The sequence below is a fragment of the Panthera tigris genome, chromosome X (assembly GCF_018350195.1).
Source record: "Panthera tigris isolate Pti1 chromosome X, P.tigris_Pti1_mat1.1, whole genome shotgun sequence".
NCBI lineage: Eukaryota > Metazoa > Chordata > Mammalia > Carnivora > Felidae > Panthera > Panthera tigris.
This window is the reverse complement of record NC_056677.1, coordinates 100,946,595-100,966,742: the sequence shown is the minus strand read 5'-3', so window position 1 is coordinate 100,966,742 and position 20,148 is coordinate 100,946,595. Positions and strand designations below refer to the sequence as shown.

The window sequence follows — 20,148 nt, the reverse complement described above, 5'->3', positions numbered from 1 at the left end:
ATTGAGTACTTGCTATGGGCATTCTGGGTAAGGATAATTAACATAAAAGAAGCCTACACTGATTTAGACCAGGGATCCATCCAGCCAAGTAATCCAGTTCCTGATAGTAGCACCCTTGGTTGGTTTGTGGGATAAGTTTTGGCTAACCTTGTAATCCTCAGAGGTTATGAACATATACAGAAAACGGCCTGCCATCAGTTTAATCATTCTTTTTAATATGCTGTTCATGAATTTGGTCATTTATTATTTATTGGATAAAGAAGTACTTCCTTTTTATTTGTCTTAAAGTCGTTTAGTTTTCAAAGGGCTACTCTTAGTTCTGTTATTTTTGAAGTCCATAGGAAACCCTTCATGGTTTATATAACATGGAGTGTGTTTCTTGACTGTCTTAAAATCTCATGTTTTTATTCTTAAGCAGCAAAGCTGTTAAAGAAAATGACAAAGAAAAAGGGAAAGAGAAAGAAAAAGAGAAAAAAGAAAAGACTCCAGCTACTACTCCAGAGGCCAGGGTACTTGGTAAAGATGGTAAAGAAAAACCGAAGGAAGAGCGGCCAAATAAAGATGAAAAAGCAAGAGAGACGAAGGAAAGAACACCTAAGTCTGACAAAGAGAAAGAAAAATTCAAGAAGGAAGAAAAAGCTAAAGATGAGAAATTCAAAACCACTGTCCCCAGCATAGAATCAAAATCGACTCAAGAAAAGGAAAGAGAGAAGGAGCCATCCAGAGAAAGAGATATAGCAAAGGAAATGAAATCAAAGGAAAATGCTAAAGGAGGAGAAAAAACACCAGTTTCTGGGTCCTTGAAGTCACCTGTTCCCCGATCAGATGTTGCAGAGCCTGAAAGGGGCAAGTTTGCCTTTCTTTACATTTGTTTACTTTTGGTTCTTGTTAATGTGTAATAGTTGGTTCTTGTTTTCTTGTTCTGGCAAGTTATCTAGGGACCTTACTCGGGGGAACTAATACTTGATGACCTTAAAAGTTGGTGATTTTTCTTAAGTGGTTGGAAAAAAAGTAGAAATCTTACTGTGACCATTTTTCTTTTTGTGCTAACAGAACAAAAACGCCGCAAAATTGATACCCACCCTTCTCCATCGCATTCCTCAACAGTAAAGGTTAGTATAGCCTGAGGAAGGCAGCGTCCATGTTAGGCTCACCTGGTTGGAATACGTGTCCTGACTTCCTTCAAGTCTTGTGCCAAGTATTCACTGGAGCCACTGGAGGTTTTATATTGCATTAGAAAATGAATTTTTTATATATTGGTGGACTGATATTTTTTCCTATTGAGTATTTTTATTATAAAAATATTAAAACTTCAAGGACCTAGCACTAATTTTGTAGTGTTTCAAAGTGCAAGAGAAATTTTACCCAGAAGTGCCTCACTGCTTTAAGCAGTCATTTTTGGAGCGCAATGGTAGCTACAAGCAAATGAATCTTTTCGGCAGAATGAAGCCTATTTTTCAGCATAAATATTGAAGAATATATAGCAGTGAAGACTTCCTGGATGATACAGGATAAACAAGATACCTCTGAATTCATCAAGCTTCTTGATGAGCATCATACCGATGTGTGCCTTCTAAGAAGGAGTCTTGAAAGGAGTTCCATTTTAAAGTCTCCTTGGTGATCAGTTCTCCTGTAGTTGTGTATATTCAGTGAGCATGCAGCTTCTGTTGTATCTTCCCTTGGAGGTTTGTTTATACCCATTGGGTTCCCAACAAGTTGAACCTTGCGTTACGATAAAAGCAGATGTGGCATCCAATCCTACCACCCAGCAAAGAGAAACCCCAGGCATTCAACTGCAGCACAAAATCGTGGGTGTAGCCTTCTTGAAGACTCAGGGTAGCCATTCCTTGCTCCATATTTAATTTTAATTCTAAAGTCATCTAATTTCATGGAATCTTTGAATTTGCAGTACGTTGAACTTTTAAAACTGTAAGTTAACTAATTCTTCGTCAAGAGCACTGTGGTGGAATACCGTAATTTCTTTCTTTCTTTCTTTCTTTCTTTCTTTCTTTCTTTCTTTCTTTCTTTCTTTCTTTCCTTTCTTTCCTTTCTTTCCTTTCTTTCCTTTCTTTCTGTCTTTCCTTCTTTCTTTCCTCCTTTTCTTTTCTCCTTTCTTTTATTCTTTCTTTTTCTTTTCTCCTTGCTTTTATTCTTTCCTTTCTTTCTTTCCTTCTTTCTTTCTCTCTCTCTTTTTTCTTAAGTGCTTTTTTTGTGGGAGGCATGAGATTCACCACCAGAGGCACTTTGCAAAAAAGTGATTACTCTTTTAGACGATACATGTTGTTTTCTTGTTAATATAATGCCACTGAGTTTTTTGGGCTAGGTTTAAAAATGCTTGTATTTATAGTAGAGTCATAAGTAAAGTAAAATTTGAAACCTCCCAAGTAAAGAAAAACTGAAAACGTAAGATAACGTTCTTCCACAGTGACCTCCACTATTTTAGACTTTCTATGGAGGGAAAAAAAATGTTTTGTTTTCTTAAGCCTCTTAACTTAACATTACCTATAGCTTAAGTACAGTATTATGAAAAATGTGGCATTGACATTTATTTTTAAATTATGAGCAGATAAAGATTTTTATTTGTTATTACATTGAGTACATATAATTTAGTTATTTTTTTAACATTACAGTTCCATTACATGGTTTTGCTTTTGTTTTTTATTGTTGATATTCATATTATAATTGACATCATGAGATTTATCCTCACAAGAAGTAGCTGGTTTATTTCCAGGTTACAGCCATACTTCCCAAAGTTCCTCTGGGTTCTGAGAACTATGCCAGCTCACCTGTCATCTCCATTCATTTTCTACAGGACAGTCTCATCGAACTCAAGGAGTCTTCAGCAAAGGTTTGAGTCTTTTAAAATCATCATGCCTAAGTAAAACAAAAAAAATTCTTTACTTCATTTATTTAGTAGATACCTTCACCCTAGTAAATTCAGTAAGCTAGTAGAATAACCTTTAAAAGTAACTACCACAAACTGAAACAATGGATGACAACGGTCCTTTTTAATGAGATTGTTACCAAATGCGCGTAATGTGGCAACACTTCCATAATATCTCTCTGCTTGCTGTGTTATGCATTCTTTTATGTTTCAAGATCTGGAAATAACGTTTAAGGTTTGGGGAAGGGGTTGTTGGTTTGTTTTGGGGAGTAGGCTTACTTAATTTCTCAAAACAAATCTGTCAGGTTGTTTTCTGACGTTTTAGGACAACCCAAAGGGCCAGAAGAGAAATTTGATGCATTCATGTAACTGTTCTAAAAACTGAGCCCATTCCAATCCATAAAATTCTATATTGCCTCTGCCGAGCTACCCTTTTGGTAGTTGTAGCGTAATATCAAGAAATACGGTTAATGTAAACTAATCATTCTCTTGGAGGGGAATACTCAACTTGATGGTTGCGTGTAATTACATGTCAGTATTAATTCTTGCCTATTACTCTACTTTCTTGAGTATTCTTCTACTAAAAATAATGTGTAGTTTGTGTATCTTACTGCAGAGTTCATTTCATTATTGTAGTTGAATTGTCCATTGTTCATGTTATTTTGTCTACTTATTATAATATTTGTACCCTCTTTCACTTTGATTTTCCACTTTGCCTCCTCTTATACCTGCTAAGTATTATTTCTTACTGGTGGACCAACACAAAACGAAATTTTGAAACAAAGCCAGTTGACATTATTAACTGCTTTTAGATATATACCTTTATAATGAAATGTCTGTGGATATGGGGCAAATAAGCACACATTTTTTAATAGTTTAGGTTAGCCAGTGTGCCTTTGTGCTGAAACTGTAGCATTGTTTTTAGAGTATACTGTATCAATCAAAAGAGTATTAGCTGTACTGTGAATGCTTGCTTTTAAGGTAAAACTTTTTATTGGCTAAATTGTATTGCAATATAGTTGGTTTTCATAACCAGTTTGGGATTGTGTATATCAGTCTTAACCATCAGTGCCTTGGTGTCGGCTATTTTAAATTCATTGGTTAACAGTGTTACCTTGTGAGTATTTATTTCCTGAAACATACTTTAAAGCAGTTTGAAACCTGCTGTGATAGTTAACTGGATTTTCTAATCAACGATGAAAATGATGGTTCCTTACATTTGCAGAAGCCTTTTGAAAATAAAACATGTGAGATAAACATGTTATCTCATTTCATGTTCATAGCAGTGCTGTGAGGTAGATAGAACAGGAGGGTAGTGTCTTTTTGACAAATAAGAGACTAAAAAAGTTCTTGATCCTTTCCCAGTGGCGTGTAACTTGTTAGTCATACCAGAACTTGGACTAAAATTAAGATGATCTTCAAGTATTCCTACTACAATGAAAAAAATGACAAAAAAAAAAAAAAAATGTATGGTCCCTTGATTCTTAGCACCCGTTTCAACAGTAGTTGAAAGGAGTTCCTAATTCTGTTAATGTGTTTGCCTTGTTTTTAAAATCATACTACTACAAATCAATCTCCCTATCCCCCTTCAGAAAAAGATAGTGATTTTCTGGGTATTTAAAATTCAGTAGTTATTCCACATTCAACCAAAAATTTTTGAAAATGGCATCTGAATGCACTTAAAATCAGGTGACTCATACCACTTTTCAGATCCTTAGTGTTTGGTATGGTAACTTGGTGATGTGATTAGGTGTTCAATAAATATTTGAAATGAACTCTTATGCTTTTGGACTTTGGTAAAGCATTCAAAGGTTAACTGGTCTGCACAGTAGTTGATGTTGCATTTTTCTTATATGTCTAGGAAGGTACAGTAGCATATGAATGTCTTAGAAAAACAACTTTACCGGACTTTGATCTCTAAAATTGACCATCTATATAGACTCACCGTTTCTGGGTAGCTTTTCCTTTTTCAAGGATTTGAGCAACGTGTGTCTCTTTCTTTCGTGTTGTCACCCGTACATATAAAATTGTTCCTGTGTGTCAGTTTAATTTTTTAGTTATGCTTTGTCCCTGGGATCCTCTTTTTTTTTTTTTTTTTTTTTTTTTTTTAAGTTACTTTCTATTTTTGCTTTCTAATCCATGGTAAAAGTAATACATGGATTTGACTTTTCAGGTGGATTAAAGGGAGAAAAATCTAGCTTAATATCCAAATCTTTTCTGTCTGTTTACCTTCCACCCCCAATTTCCAATTGGCATACTTCCAGTTTGGTCACTTGTGTTTTTACCTAGCAATCCTAGCAGCTGTATTTGATGAAGAAAGTGTGAAAAGCAGCATCCTCCTTTACCCAAGCTTCTCTATAATTTAGGAGGGCAGCAGTAACCATCCTCAAAACAGAATTCAGGTTTTAATTTTGTTCATCTTAAAGCAAGGATTTATAATCAAATGGAAGCCTAGAAGTGAGGCCATCTTTATATACGGTAGCCTTAATAAAGTCAGTGTGGCAGTGTTAACAGATTGTGAAAATCAGTCCTATTGTTTTTTGGACCCATTGATCCCAATGTCAAGAATAAAAGCAAATCAAAAGCACAGTCCAACAGCGCTATCTGCAGATCAATTTAACAAATCATTAATTTTGTTTGGCAAACAAGTATTGAGTACTTGGTGTGTACAAGGCATTAGGAAGTATGTAAAAGTGAAAAAGACACATTAATGAGCTCCCCTACCATACTGGAAACTGTGTCATGGGCAAAAATAAGTGACATGAAATTAATAGGGAATACTTGTCACAAAAAATGTTGATACAGAATAATCAAGAGATCACCACCAAGTGAGTTGCAGAGTTGAGGGATGATTGAAGTGCTGATGGCTTTTGAGCTATCTGTGAAGGTTAGTAGGATTTTAAGAGATTAAGATCAAAGTGAGCAGCCATTGTGGTCAAGAGAACCGCTGGGATGGACAGGGAGTTAGGGAGTCACTGGTAGCCACAGCATAGAGTGTATTGAGTTTGCCCATAGCAGGATATAATTGTGCAGAGATTGCGAAGAGCTTGGAAATACCTGAGCTGAGGAGTATGCATTTTATTCCACAGGCAATGAGAGACTGCCTGTTGTTGTGGAAAAGAGAATATTGTGATCAGAACTATTCTTAGAAGGGTAGGAAGAAGGAATAGGGTTAGGTGTGTTCCTAAACTAAGAATGTATTGGTTTTTCAGTTCCCTGCAATACAGAATTCAAGTTAGGCACAATTAAAAACTTTATTCCTTTGGAGGGGGTGTGTGTGTGCGTGGGTGTGCTTGTGTGTACTTATTTGTAATCACACTCCCCTCCCCCCCCCCCCCCCCGCTTTTTTTTACTTTTATCAGGAGAATGAATACTTCCCTTAGAGAAATCTTTGAGTATTGCAGGAATATATTATTTCTTTTGTCTTATCAGTTTCATACGTAATATTAACTTAAGATATGAATAAACCTCACAATTAGAAAATCTTGAAGTGTTGCTTAGGGCATTAACCCAGCAAGAGCACCTTTCGGACAAGCACTTTTATGACTGTTTTTCATTCTCTTACTCTTTGTTATTAATAAACATTTTGTCTATTTCAGTTGATCATCAACTTTTAAACACTGACATTTTAAAGAATCTACTTCTGCATTCCTATGGCAGTATTTCTGACCAACTGAATTGAAAATATTTGGTGGTGTTAAATAAGTGTTTCTTTAATTTTCAAATGGATGGTTGTCTTTTTTTCATGTATTCCTTTGAATACCAAAAGATTTCCTCATGTAAAACTATTTGACTTTTGACTCACTATTCTTTTCATTCCTAAGGTATATCTAGGATTGCGTAGTTATTGTAATGAGTTATATTTTGTACACTGCTGCCTAAGACTTGTAATGTCTTAAATTGAACATAAGCTTATAGCACAGTTAAAAATGCTGTAAGGATAGGAATCTGATTACTTAATGTTTTCTAGATTTCCATATTCACTAGGTTATACTAGTAAATTATACGAGATTTCCATATTTACAACTTGCATAAGTTATTAAGATTATCTCTTAATTATTTAGGTAGTGTAGTTTTGATCTTTGGCTGTTTATTGCCTGTGGGCCTTTTTGGCAGAGAAAGAATTCATCGTTTTTCAGTCTTGGGAGTTGTTTTATCATCCTCAGCTGGCCAAATGGTTTTCTGAGCCATTAGAACCAGTAAGACAAATTTCCCAGTCAGTTGTGATTATTTGGTAGAAATTGGAGTGCTTTAAGAAGTAGGGAGTATGCAGCCTTTACATTTATAAAAATAATTTAGGGTAGTGTTTACATGGTATATGTAGAGGCAGAAAAGACTTATTAGTAAAGTCCTGGCTAGGTTTTTATACTTTTGCTTGCTGTCATCGGTTGCCTCCTAAGTGGATGGCAAAACTGTTTAAAATTTCCATGATTGTGTGGAGGTTTGTATTTTTTTCTTAACAGTAGAGAAAGCCCAGACACTTTCACATACGGACTCCTGTAGAGGTAGTGGTTATAGATCTTCACAACAGAGCTATAAAAGGAACTGTCGCTTGTAGATTTACTAATGAGTCTCAGTTAAGGCAGGAATGAACTGATTGAGTTTAAATGAATAATTTTGTAAGGCCAAGAATTGAAGTCTTTGCATAATTTGTGCCATGTTCTTTTATTTCACCTCTTGTAATCCAGACAGCTGACCAGTTTTGACTTTGGGTCTAACTACCAGTTGTCTTTCATTAAATAAACAGTCAAGCAGGTTATGCCGATACTGGAAAACTAATAATCTTTAGTAATATTGCCTTAATTTAACAGCTCTACCTTAATCATACTCCTCCACCACTGTCCAAGAGTAAGGAGAGAGAAATGGACAAGAAAGATTTGGACAAGTCGAGGGAAAGATCCAGAGAAAGAGAGAAAAAAGATGAAAAGGACAGGAAAGAACGGAAAAGGGTTTGTAATTTTTTAAAAACTAGTTTGGAAAGCCGTTATATCCTGTATGGTGGTGTGTTTGTTGTCTTTTTTGAAGTACTAGTTTCTTGCCTGGCAGACTGTTAATTTAGTGTTTAAACTGATATTTTCACCCTAAAGTGTGTTTGAATCTTCTACGGTAATACGGATCTTCAGCCTAATAATCCCTGCCAGCTCTGCCTGTCTCTCATGTCATTTTGCCAAGTGTGGGACACTATTGGCAATACTCTCCGGCTCTAGTTAGCTGTGCCCTTGTGTAAAAGTAATATTTTAAAACAAAAACATAACCTCTTGATCAATGTAGTTCACACTTCTTGGTTCTAGGATCATTCAAACAATGACCGTGAAGTGCCACCGGACTTAGCCAAGAGGCGAAAAGAGGAAAATGGAACAAGTAGGTAGATTTATTAATACGTTTGAAGCAATCATCAAACTGAATTGGAAAAGGCTTTCATGATTCTCTTTTGTAATTTTAGTGGGGGTTTCAAAACACAAAAGTGAAAGTCCATGTGAGTCTCCTTATCCAAATGAGAAAGACAAGGAAAAAAATAAGTCAAAATCTTCAGGCAAAGAAAAAGGCGGCGATTCGTTTAAATCTGAAAAGATGGATAAAATCTCCTCCGGTGGCAAAAAGGTAAATTGGGAAAACAAAGGGACAGAACGCTTTTTCTTAAAAGTTTGACTCTCTGAATATTAGCACATACGGAGTTTTTTGGTAATCTGATAATCTCTTGTTAATTATTTGAGGGTGGGAAGAGGAGGCATTGGGGGAGGGCAGTTTATCTGGCAAATTCGAGCCAGTACGGTCCCAAACAAATTACTGGGAGAGTAGAATTAGTTTATCAGTGAAGTTTCCTTTTCCTTCATTCCACTCCCACCTACTTCTGTTCATTGACTTTTAGCTTTTCCTGTTTGTTTTCTTTCCCCCCCACTCCACCAACAGTGATTTTAGTTTCTTTACATTCATGAGGTTAAAATACGGTCACATGTATTCTCCCTGATGATTAACACTCTCATAAAGTCTTTATTAATTGTGATTTTTAAACATTTTTGTAACATTTTCTCCTAATAGACTTAATGTGTATGCAACTTGTATTTGATTTTCAAACTAAGTATAGTGTGCATTCTCTTAGATACTCATGGATGATATTCAGAATACATTTCCTGCATCTGCCATAAAGTAGGCAAGTCATTATTAAGGTGTAAAGTGTTTCGAAAGCATTATTATGGTATATATAGTCATAGTTCTTTTTTATCTTTTGTTTAATATTTTTTTAAAGTTTGCTTATTTTGAGAGAGAGCGTGCACGTGCGCGCAACTGGGGAGGGGCGGGGTGGGGGTGGGGGAGAGAATCCCAAGCAGGCTCTTCACGGGCAGCACAGAGCCTGATTGGAGGGCTCAAACTCACAAACTGTGAGATCTTGACCTGAGCCGAAGTCGGACGCTTAAACCGACTGAGCCACCCAGGTGCCCCTGTAGTCATAGTTCTTAAAAGCAGTTTTGGAAAATTATAAGGTGATTGTTTTAAAGTCTCTATATGCTTTAAAAGTGAGGCTTCTCCTTTCAAATAAGTATTTTTTTAATTGAGGTAAAATTCACATAACATAAAAATAATCATTTTAAAATGTACAATTCAATGGTATTGAGTATATTTACGGTATTATGCAATCAGTGTAGCCAGTTCCAAAATGTGTTTATCACTCCAAAGAGAAACTCCATGCCCATTGAGCAGTCATTCCCAATTTCCCTCTCCTTTTAGCACCTGCCAACTACCAATCTGCTTTCTGTCTCTATGGGCTCACCAGTTTGGGATATTTCATATAAATGGAATTGTATAATAATGTGCCCTTTTGTGTCTGACCTGTTTCACTTAGCACAATATTTTTGAGATTCTTCCATGGCGTAGCATGTACCGGTGCTTCATTTCTTTTTATGGCTAAATAATATTCCACTGTACGAATATACCACATTTGTTCATCCATTTGTCAGTCGATGGACTTTTTTGTTGTTCCCTTTGGCTGTTGTGAATAGTGCTGCTATGAATGTGTGCTGCTCTGAAGTGTTTGTCTGAAGACCTGTTTTCAGGTCTCTTGTCTGTATACCCAGGAGTGGAATTTCTGGGTTTTATGGTAATGCCATGTTTAACGTTTTGAGGAACTGACAAACCATTTTCCACAGTGGCTGGACAGTTTATGTTCCTGCCAGCAATGTACGAGGGTGCCAATTTCTCTACGTCATTGCCAAGACTTGTTATTTTCTGTTTTTTTAATTTTTCTTTTTAATTACATTTTTAAAAAATATTCTAGCCATCCTAGTAGGTGTGAAGTGGTATCTCATCATGGTTTTGATTTCACATTTTCTTAATGACGAATGATATTGAGCGTCTTTTCATGTGCTTGTTGGCCATTCATATACCTTCTTTGGAGAAATCTCTTCAGATGCTGTGGCCACTTTTAAATTGGATTGTCTTTTTGTTGCTCAGTTGTAAGACTTCTTTATATAGTCTGGACACTAGACCCTTATGAGCTGTATGGTTTGCAAAAATATTTCCTCCCATTTCTGTACATTGTATTTCACTTTCTTGATAGTGTTCTTTGATGCATGAAAGTTTTTATTTTTGATAAAGTCCAATTTTTTTCTATTGTTGCTTGTGCTTTTGGCATCATTAAATAAGTTTTTGAAGAAAAATATGTGACTGGTGGGTGATAAAAAGGGATTTTGAGCTGATTTTTATATTTGGTTTTCGCTTCCCCAACTAATTCCACCATTCCTTATAGGAGTCCAGGCATGATAAAGAAAAGATAGAAAAGAAAGAGAAACGGGACAGTTCAGGAGGAAAGGAAGAGAAGAAACAATATCCTTTTCATCTTATTGGCATATTTAATCAGTGTAACGGAAAGCTTTGATACTGGTCATGCTTAGAATTGTACCCTTGTAGTATGCGGTCTGAATAAAGTTGAAGGGCTTAACTAGCCTTTTAGTAGTCTCTTCAGTTAACCCTCTCAAGTATATGAAATGTGGAAGGGGGAGACTTGATATGTTTTCTTTTTAACTTCTGTGGTGACTGAGGTTGTTTTATGCCACCAAGATTCTCTCTAGCTGTATTGCCACCAAGAGGAAGAAAGGGAACAGAGAGTCCTTTGGGCTGGGGCGTGGGGAATAGAAGGGCAAGATGATGAAGCAGATGAGCAGGGCTGGTAGAGGTTGAGGCTACCAGGCTAGTCAGAGGCGAGTAGAACCGCAAGCTGAAGGATTGATTGCACTAAAAGTTGAGACACCATTCCTTTCTTGTTTTGTTTTTTTCAAAGTTGTTTTCCCTTAATTTGTCATCTACTCATAAGTCCTCGGACAAGCACAGATAATGAAGACTTTCAATCAAGGTGAGTGTTCTCTCACCTCCTTTCGTTTAAAGGGAGAGATATAAAATGAGGTCTGATCATGCTGAGGAAACTAGATACGTTTTGCAGGCTACAACTAGAAGTTTGCACCTAACTGTAATGACCAGGTCTTTGGGTATAGATGTAAAAAGAGATTCACAGTTATTTTTAAACTGTTTTCATCTTAAGCTTGCTGATTAGCCACACTGTTTTTTTTCTTAGCACCAAGATATATTTAAGAACATCTGGCTTTCTCTTCAGCACTCATTCCCGTCTTCTCTGGATAATTATTTACCTTTTTTAAGTACGTATAGCCTTGTAGGTGGTGCTGGCATCTGCACTTTACAGGTGAAGAAATGGAGACTCTGAGAGGTTAAGCTGGAGAGGCTGACAGAGATACGCGCTGGCAGAGCCAATATTCAGAGCCTAGGTTTCCTTGCCCTTTAGTGTTCTGTTTTCCTTTTTGCCTTTTCATGCGTACGTGTTATCCAGAAATTTCTAAGTTTCTGTGCCTCCTTTTCTACCACAACCCATGTTTTTGCAAGGCCAGAAAATACCGTCTGTGCTTTTAGTTCTGGAATTTAAAATATGCAACTTTGTTTTCAAGGTAACTATGCCTTATATGAGATTTAAAAAGTGTTTAACCATCTTAAATAAATGGTATGTGGACAGTAGTTCACTCTGTCTTAGTGAAAAGAGTGTTTAGAACCTAATACAGTCTTTTTTGAGCACTCGGATCATCTGAATAGCTGTTGTTCGGTGATGCCTTAGGATTATTGGGATATGTAGGCTGCTTTGCCCTCTACGTTTAATGGCTTGAGATGACTGTATTTGAAGGTCTTGACTTTGTGGTAGCTCCTTTTCTTGCTTCCCTATTAGCTGTCACTTCCTAATGTATGCTTGCTATCTAGACCCTCCCCCTAACATTTGCTGCTGCTTTTATGAAACCAGAGAGAGAACCAAGGCTGTTCACAGTTAAATTAAGAGTCAGAAATGTAGGAAAGCCCGTTCTGTATTAGGGTATGAGTTTTAGGGAATGGGTTTTGTCCTATTTATTTTGGCCGCAGGGTGGGGACTTGAGTTTGCCAGATTGGTAATGTCCTGATGGGTGGTGTGCCTTTCCAGCTTTGTTATTGTCTGCTTGTTATCTATGTAGTAGAATGGGGTAAATGAGAGTTAGGAGAGAACATTGAGAATTTAATAGACTTTCTTTAAAATCTTTAGAAAGATTGCCCATTCCTCAGTTCAAGTCATCCTCTCCCCCAACAACTAGCTGTTTTCCCTAGTGAACTATAAACTCTTAATCTTTCTTCTTTTTTTACTCTTCACTTTACTCTTTCTTTTGACGTTTTGCTTTTTAAAAAACTTTTTTTTTCATGTTTATTTTTGAGAGAGAGTGCGAGTGGGGGAGGGGCAGAGAGAGAGAGGTAGACAGAGAATCGGAAGCGGGCTCCAGGCTCAGAGCTGTAAGCACAGAGCCTGACATAGGGCTCGAACCCATGAACTGCGAGATCATGACCTGAGCCGAAGTCAGACGCTCAACCGACTGAGCCACCCAGGCACCCCTTGCTTTTTAAAACTGCTTGCTTTCACCTGGTCTCATTTTTAAAAATATTTTATTTATTTTTGAGAGAGAAAGAGACAGACACAGAGACAGAGTGCAAGCTGGGGAGGGGCAGAGAGAGAGAGGGAGACCAGAATCTGAAGCAGGCTCCAGTCTCCGAGCTGTCAGCGCAGAGCCCGACGTGGGGCTCAAACCCATGAACTGCGAGATCATGACCTGGGCTGAAGTTGGACGCTTAACCGACTGAGCCACCCAGGCGCCCCTCACCTGGTCTCCTTATTAAAGAGAAGGAAAACACCTACCACTTATATCTTCATTAGAAATGAGTCAGCCATTGTGACTGACCACTTTCACTGTGATTCTATACAACTCTCTCTTTACTCAGTACCTAAATATTATTCTTTGGCACGTGAAAGTTTTACTGCAGATTTCTTTGAGTTCTTACTCACATGGGCCATGGATTTGTACTTTACCTCTCTCTATACTCTTTCAGGACCAAAGGCATGAAAGATTGGCTTGGGTGTTAGATGTTAGGTCGGTGGTCTTGTAACAAAGCTTCTCAATTCAGATATCCTTTTACGATACATTTGGCTTGATGTTCATCCTGTTCAATTTCTTCTTGACCACTGTGTCCTGTACTTTCTCCTTGGGTAGATTCTGAATTTTGTGAAGCTCTGGTTGATTTTTTCCTTCTTCTGGCTGTTCTGGCTGCCTCTTTTTTTTTTTTTTTTTTTTTTTTAAGTTTTATTTATTTAAGTGATCTTTATACCTCACGTGGGGCTGGAAGTCACAACCCCGAGATCACGAGTCCCACTGTCTTGCAACTGAGCCAACCAGGCGCCCCCCTGGATGCCTCTTCCTATTTGGATACATTCTAGAATTGGTCAAGTCTTTCTGTTCTTCTTTTTCTTTTAGAAGTTTCATCATTTCTGATTGGCACCATTTACCTTTAGGCTACTTTAAATCTGCTGCTCCCTGCTCCCTGCTTCCTGCTTCCTGCTTCCTGCTTCCTTTAATGTTCTACAGAAAAGAGAACTGCGACGCGTGTCACATTTCCATGATTCAAAGATGTTATTTTTTAAAGTTTACTTATTTATTTTGAGAGAGGGAGAGGGAGAGAGACAGAGTCACAGTGTGAGCGTGGGAGGGGCAGAGAGAGCGAGGGAGAGAGAGAATCCCAAGCACGGAGCCCAGTGTGGGGCTCAAACCCACGAACCCTGAGATCATGACCTGAGCCGAAATCAAGAGTTGGATGCTTAACCGGCTGAACCACCCGGGCACCCCGTGAAAGATGTTGTTAATTGTTGGGGCGCCTACGTGGCTCAGTCGGTTGAGCGTCCAATTTCAGCTCAGGTCACCATCTCGAGTTCGAGCCCAGTGTTGGGCTCTGTGCTGAAGGCTCAGAGTCTGGAGCCTGCTTCGGATTCTGTGTTTCCCTCTCTCTCTGCTCCTCCCCCACTCACGTTCTATCTGTCTCTCAAAAATAAATAAATGTTAAAATTTTTTTTAATGTTATTAATTGCAAGATTCATTGTTGGTTTCTAGGACTTTTTTTTTTGAGTAGGATGGATAGGGAAATGACATTGATTTGTAAGTATCGCCCTGATTTGAGAAAAAATAAAGTGAGATAAGAGATAAGATTAGAGATGAGAGAATAAAATACATAAATGTGACCCAGATTAAATTCCTTCCAAAGTCTTCTGTAATCTTTTCCTATCTCATAATTTTTATTGGTAAAATCCTTTTTCCTTGTTCTCTGAATCTTCTGTTACTTGTTATTACTAAAGTTTTTTTGTCCACATTTATCTTATCTCCTTGATTTAGTCTTTTGAACACTACTAGCTGCTTTGCCTTTATTCCCCGAGGTTTAATCTCTAAGAATTCCTGCCTATTAAAATTTGTCTCTTACAACAATCCTTTAGCTTCTCAGTATTTATTTGATATGTGTGGTCCTCAGTTCATGAGTGTCAAGGTTAGCTAACTTTTAAGAGTCCTTGGTGAGCCAGACGCTGTGCTGAGGCTTGCTCCCAGACTTTGAGAAGCTCAGTCTTCTTGGACTTCAATTTTTGATTTCAGAGAACATGAGCAGTGAAGCGCTACCCTGTCCATCTGCAATCGTAGTGTCCTAACGCTCCAGTTGTGATCCCCCACTCCATCCAGGCCCGATCGGTCTCCGGTTCTTCTCTCACCTCCAGTATCCTCCTTGTAACCTGTTTTATCCTTTAAACCCAGGGTTGCAGATTCTTAGCCCCAGGGCAGAATGTGGCTTGTCAGTGTATTTTCTTGGCCTCACACAGTATTTAACATTGTTTTAATTGATTTCCTTTAAAAATCAGAAGAGTTGACAAAATCCGAATTTCCGCTTTTCTCGAAGAATTGGAATGTTTGGCAACATTGCGTCCTGCTAGACCTGCCTAGGTGCTGGCTACCTCCCTCCCCACCCCCCCCCCCCCCCGCCCCCACCCCCACCCCTTATATAGAGAGTGGGTCTTTTTTTTTTTTTTTTTAAATAGTTTACCTCAATCAGTCCCCACCCAGTTGACTTCATTTGTTTCCATTACGTATTAGCCTCTATAAACAATTGATTTTGCAATTCCTGTTCTCAGCCTTTTTTCTTCAGTCCATACTTGGAAATTGACTTCCTAAGTGCTCAGAGATTGCTCATTTTAGGAACATGTTGCCATGGTGAGGCACAGTCCTAGGTACTTGTAATATGTGTTGGAGTGGGGAGTGTGCGGTTAAGTTTCTTTTTCAGTTTCCCATTGCTTACATGTGGGCATGTCAGTTCGCCTAGAGTCCTAGCCACAGATTCCTGTGTAATGTACGAGTATGTTACTTATCCCCCTCCTTCGATTCTGATCTTGTTGAAGGCAGTGACTTCATCCTTTCCTTCTAATCACACAACGAGGTATTTTTCTTTATTACCTGCTATGTTTCAGATACTCTGTTAACTTCATATGGAGAGCTATGGACAGAAGTATTACGTATACCTCTTTGGGATTGATGAGAAAGAGCATTGACTTTTTATTGCCCTCAAAAGGTGGTTCACTTTACTTACAGTATTTGATATTACCCTGTTTAAAAGAAGTTTTCTTTGTATACTGCAACGTATTTTTTGAGGGCGGGTTTACATGCTTTTATTTGGGTCTGTATGTAGTAATCATTAAATGTGTTAGAAAGTTTTGTTAGGAGATTGAAACGATAGACGCCGACTATTTTTCTCTTCGTTACCATCACTTATACTCTTTAATGGGTGTGCATTCTTTATACTGCTATTTGTACGTACCAAACAATTGGGCAGAATAGGAGGAATTTTCTCTTTTCCTTTTTTCCATTTAAGGTATACCAAATGTTGACTAGGTGCTGTGCTGTTTCTATCGGGACATAGGCATGAGCACTTAGAAGAGGGCTCCCATGCCACATATACCTCTGAGTGTGACTGTCCCTTACACGTGCCATTATCCTAAGAGGCACCCCTGGGTGTGCTAAGATTCAGTTCATCAGAATCCCAGTTTAATTCTGTGTTACATTTCTCTACATGAAACATCTTGGGAAGTATGTTTATTGTGATAAGAATTCCTAGGTAGCAGTGTAAGGACAAATGAAAGGAGTAAAGTGGCATTAGGATGGTTGTCGCTGTGTCTTTCTCCTGTATCTTCTTTCTTCCTCATAAATGTTCATTTGACTTTCTGTCAGCTTCATCCATACATGCCTTTCTACTGCGTGCGCGTGCGTGTGTGTGTGTGTGTGTGAGAGAGAGAGAGAGAGAGAGAGATGGAGGGAGGGAGAGGGAGAGAGAGAGAAGTAGGATCACGAAATCCTGACCGTTTCAGAAACTCGTGAAAATGAAGGTAACTAAGCTCTCAGATGCCTCCTTTGAGGTGAAGACACTTAACCAAAAACAATCTATTTTGTGGGCTCATATTTTATAGTTTCTCTAAAAAAAATTTTGTTGCCATTAAGAGGGCTCTTTTATGAAGAATCTATGTACTATTGAAACATTTCTTTAGGACCTTTTTGGTGAATCTGATCTTAGAGAGAGAGAGAGAGAGAGAGAGAGTGTGTGTGTGCGCGCGTGCGCACGTGCATAAAGACATACCTCTGGTAAGAAGGCTGAATTTATGTTTGCCTCTCTTCTCTACTTTGATCACCAGTCTAGCTGTACTTTTCTCCAGACCACCCTACTTTTCAAACTTGCTTCTTGCTGTCACAACTCTCTATAAAGTAACATTATTTAAAGTTGGCTGCCTCAGCTCTGAGAGGGTGTTCTTTGAGGGCATTCCACGCATGGTTTTCTGATGCCCTGACAAAGGAGGGGAGGGTATGCTGGAGCATCAGGGAGATTGCAACCTTACTAATACATCAGGGCCTATTATTGGGGGTGTTGGAGGGAGGAAAGAAAAAAACCTCAGGATGTCCTGTCCAGATGATACCCAGTAGAAAGTAATGTTTACAGATGTAATCTTGTCTTTCTGCAAACGTGGTATTACCAGTGCAGTTTGTAGCACCGATAGAGCAGAGATGTGTAGGGTGGAGGACAGACGACCGGACCAAAGCCCGAAGTAGAAACTCTGTGAGAAACCTCCACAGTCCTAAGTGTGAAAAAGATCTGTGTTATCTCTTGCATTTGGAGTCTGTGCTTTCTTGTTTACAATTGTTAAAGTGGCACATGTTTAAAAAAATAGTAAATAAAAAAATAATCTTAGGAGAATGTTCTGGGTAATGTGGTATAAACGCATGGGTAATAAGAAGAAAATATTACTCTGCCGGAAGATAGAGTCCTAAAGGCTGAGTCTGGCACTGTTTCATCACTATACGACTTTCTTCTTGATGGCAGTTCTTTCTGAAGTTCACTGAACTTGGGGTGGTTTTCAAGTTTGTAATCCCAGCACTTCAGCATTGTTTTATAAATACGCTCTGGACATTGCTGAGAGACTGACATCCAGTATCTTCTTTCCACTTGCTCTTGTGCTTGCTGATTTGTCATTCCAGGGTATGGACAGACCCCTAAGCTGAAGGTCTCCCAGAGGAGGATGCCAAAGCTCCATGCGTCACTCTCAGAACGATATCTCCCATAATTAAGAGCTTCTGGTGCTGTCCATTTAATGGGAATCTGCTTTAAGTCAGAAGATGAATACACACCACCATCCTCTTGACGAGACATTCCAAAGTCACTGATTTTCAGAACATTATTTTCACCTCCAGGCAGTTTCTTGCAGCAAGGTCCCTGTGTATACAATTTTTACTCGAAATTCGCCATCCAGAAGCAGCATCTAATGAAAATTTCACTAACTGTTTTAGTTCATCCTTCTTTCTCAGAAGGGAGAGGAAGTCGCCTCCTGGAACCAATTCCTTAATGACATAGATAGGCTGTATTTGTGTGCAAACTCCTATAGGTTTGACAATATCAGGATGATTATATTGCTTGAGGATTTTGGCATCTTGTGAAAATTTTAATTTCAGTTCCCAGGAAAGATCATCTTTACATGTTTTAATGGCAACAGCAGTTTTATCCTTTAATGTGCCCTTAAATATACGTCAGCAAAAGTTCCCTTGCCCAGTAATTCTCCTACTGTGACATCATCATGACTGAGACCCTCATTTCTTATTCTAGTTATGGCCATCCCGATACCATGATAATCTCTTTATTGCAACACTTTTTTTTTTCAATTTGAAAAATTGAGATAAAATTTATATGACCTAAAATTTGCCATTTTAAGATGGTTTTTAGCATATTCACTATGTTGTAGCCATCGCCACTAATTCTGGAACATTTCCATCACCCCCAAAAGAGGCCCCATACCCGTTAGTAGTCGCTCCCGGTTGGTTCTCCCCTCCCCCCAGCCCCTGGAAACAATAATGTACTTTCTGTCCGTATGGATTTGCCAGTTTTGGACATTTCATAAAAATGGAATCATGCAATGTGTGGCCTTTTGTGTCTGGCTTCTTTTACTTAGCATCATGTTTTCAAGATTCATTCATGTTGTAGCATGTATCAGAACTTCATTTCTTTTTATAACTGAATAATACTCCATTGTATGAATGTGTACCACATTTTGTTTATCCATTCATCCGTGATGGACAGGAACAATGATTTTTAAGTATTAAAATTGTAAGTTCAACATTAGTGTATCCACAACTATAATTGGTAATGTCAAGGTTATACATGGTGTGAACAGAATGCTGTATAGAAATGATGTGTAAATTATTTGTCAGCATTTCATGCAAGTGTGATTACTTTCCAAGGCCCTTCTAGCTCTGGTTTTATGAAATATGTGAATGTAGTATTTTCGTCAATAAAGTTTAATGCTTTAAGCATTAGTTTAAAATTTGAGAATAATGTTAGGCAGATATGAAGTTATTTGCCACATGTTGTAATGATCATGTTTGGAATTTATTTCAATATGCAGTATTTGAAAATGTCAGTACATAAAGGAAAGGAAATGAGTATAATTAAGTCAATATATTTTTAAAGCAATTTTTATAATTTAGCAGACATTGCATCTTAATATAAGTCACTATTAAAATCGTGTCCTTGTGAAAAATGTGATGTCATTTTTCTCTTTTTTTTTTGTTGGTCATGTAAAATCGGTTCCTTTTCATTGCCGTGTGTTCTGTTTCCTTTTGACAAGCTGTTGCTTGCCCCTGTGGAGTATTTTACTTGTTTCTATTTCATTTTATCCTCCCTCCCTCACAGAATGTTCAGTGGTTTTGTTTTTTTTTTTTAAGCCCTCACAGTGTACCTATCTTTAATGGTTTCGGAGAGTGGGCAATGAGAAATACACAAATACTTCATTCTTATCTAGAGACTTAATTCAAGCCTTGGTTATGGACAGAGCTCATTGGCTTTTATTTCTTAAGTCTTCCTTCTTTCTTTCCTTCTTGTTTTCCTCCTTCCCTCCTTTCCTCCTTCCCTTCTTGCTTCCTTTTTCTCTCCTTCCCTCCCTCTCCCCCTCCTTTCCACCTGTTCCTCCCCTCCTTCCCTTTCTCCCTGTTGCCTGCCTTCTTTTCTTCCTTCCTTATCTATCAATATAATCACTTTGTTTCTTTCAGGTGAGATTGGAATGAAATGGTTCAGCTGTGACCAGAAATTTATTTTCCTGAGTAGATTGCCAAGGATTATGAATCAAGAGGGCCCATTTGCATCTTCTTAAGTTATTTAGTTATCTGCTTTATTGCTCCATGCCGAAAACTTAAAAATTGTTGAGTTGTGCATTACTGTATTTAACTTGTTGCTTAGTTTTCTACATGTTTATTTTCAGTAAATGGCTGAAAGTGTTAACTGTTCCATATTTTTAGCACAATGTGCTGCATACAGTTCCCAACAAGCAAATAAGGTTACTTGTGTACAGAATT

The 20,148-nt window shown here is 38.0% G+C and overlaps 1 protein-coding gene and 1 pseudogene across 12 annotated transcripts in view; one reads left to right on the top strand and one right to left on the bottom strand.

Moving 5' to 3' along the window:
* THOC2 (THO complex 2) overlaps positions 1–18,413 on the top strand; it is a 111,193-nt gene extending 92,780 nt beyond the window's left edge. For 3 of the 12 annotated variants that reach the window (XM_042975087.1, XM_042975085.1, XM_042975097.1), the window contains 7 exons: positions 416–846; positions 1,054–1,112; positions 2,717–2,848; positions 7,696–7,833; positions 8,176–8,245; positions 8,328–8,485; positions 10,629–11,146. In XM_042975087.1, coding sequence (XP_042831021.1) covers positions 416–846; positions 1,054–1,112; positions 2,717–2,848; positions 7,696–7,833; positions 8,176–8,245; positions 8,328–8,485; positions 10,629–10,757 — 1,117 coding nt within the window. In that variant the 3' untranslated portion in view covers positions 10,758–11,146. Of the gene's footprint in view, positions 1–415; positions 847–1,053; positions 1,113–2,716; positions 2,849–7,695; positions 7,834–8,175; positions 8,246–8,327; positions 8,486–10,628; positions 11,147–11,185; positions 11,232–15,731; positions 17,763–17,784 lie in introns of those variants that run through there. The other 9 variants (XM_042975093.1, XM_042975092.1, XM_042975096.1 and 6 more) reach the window with 8 other exon arrangements.
* On the bottom strand, positions 17,495–18,416 carry LOC122235294 (annotated as a pseudogene).
* Between the last annotated feature and the right edge of the window lie 1,732 nt (positions 18,417–20,148).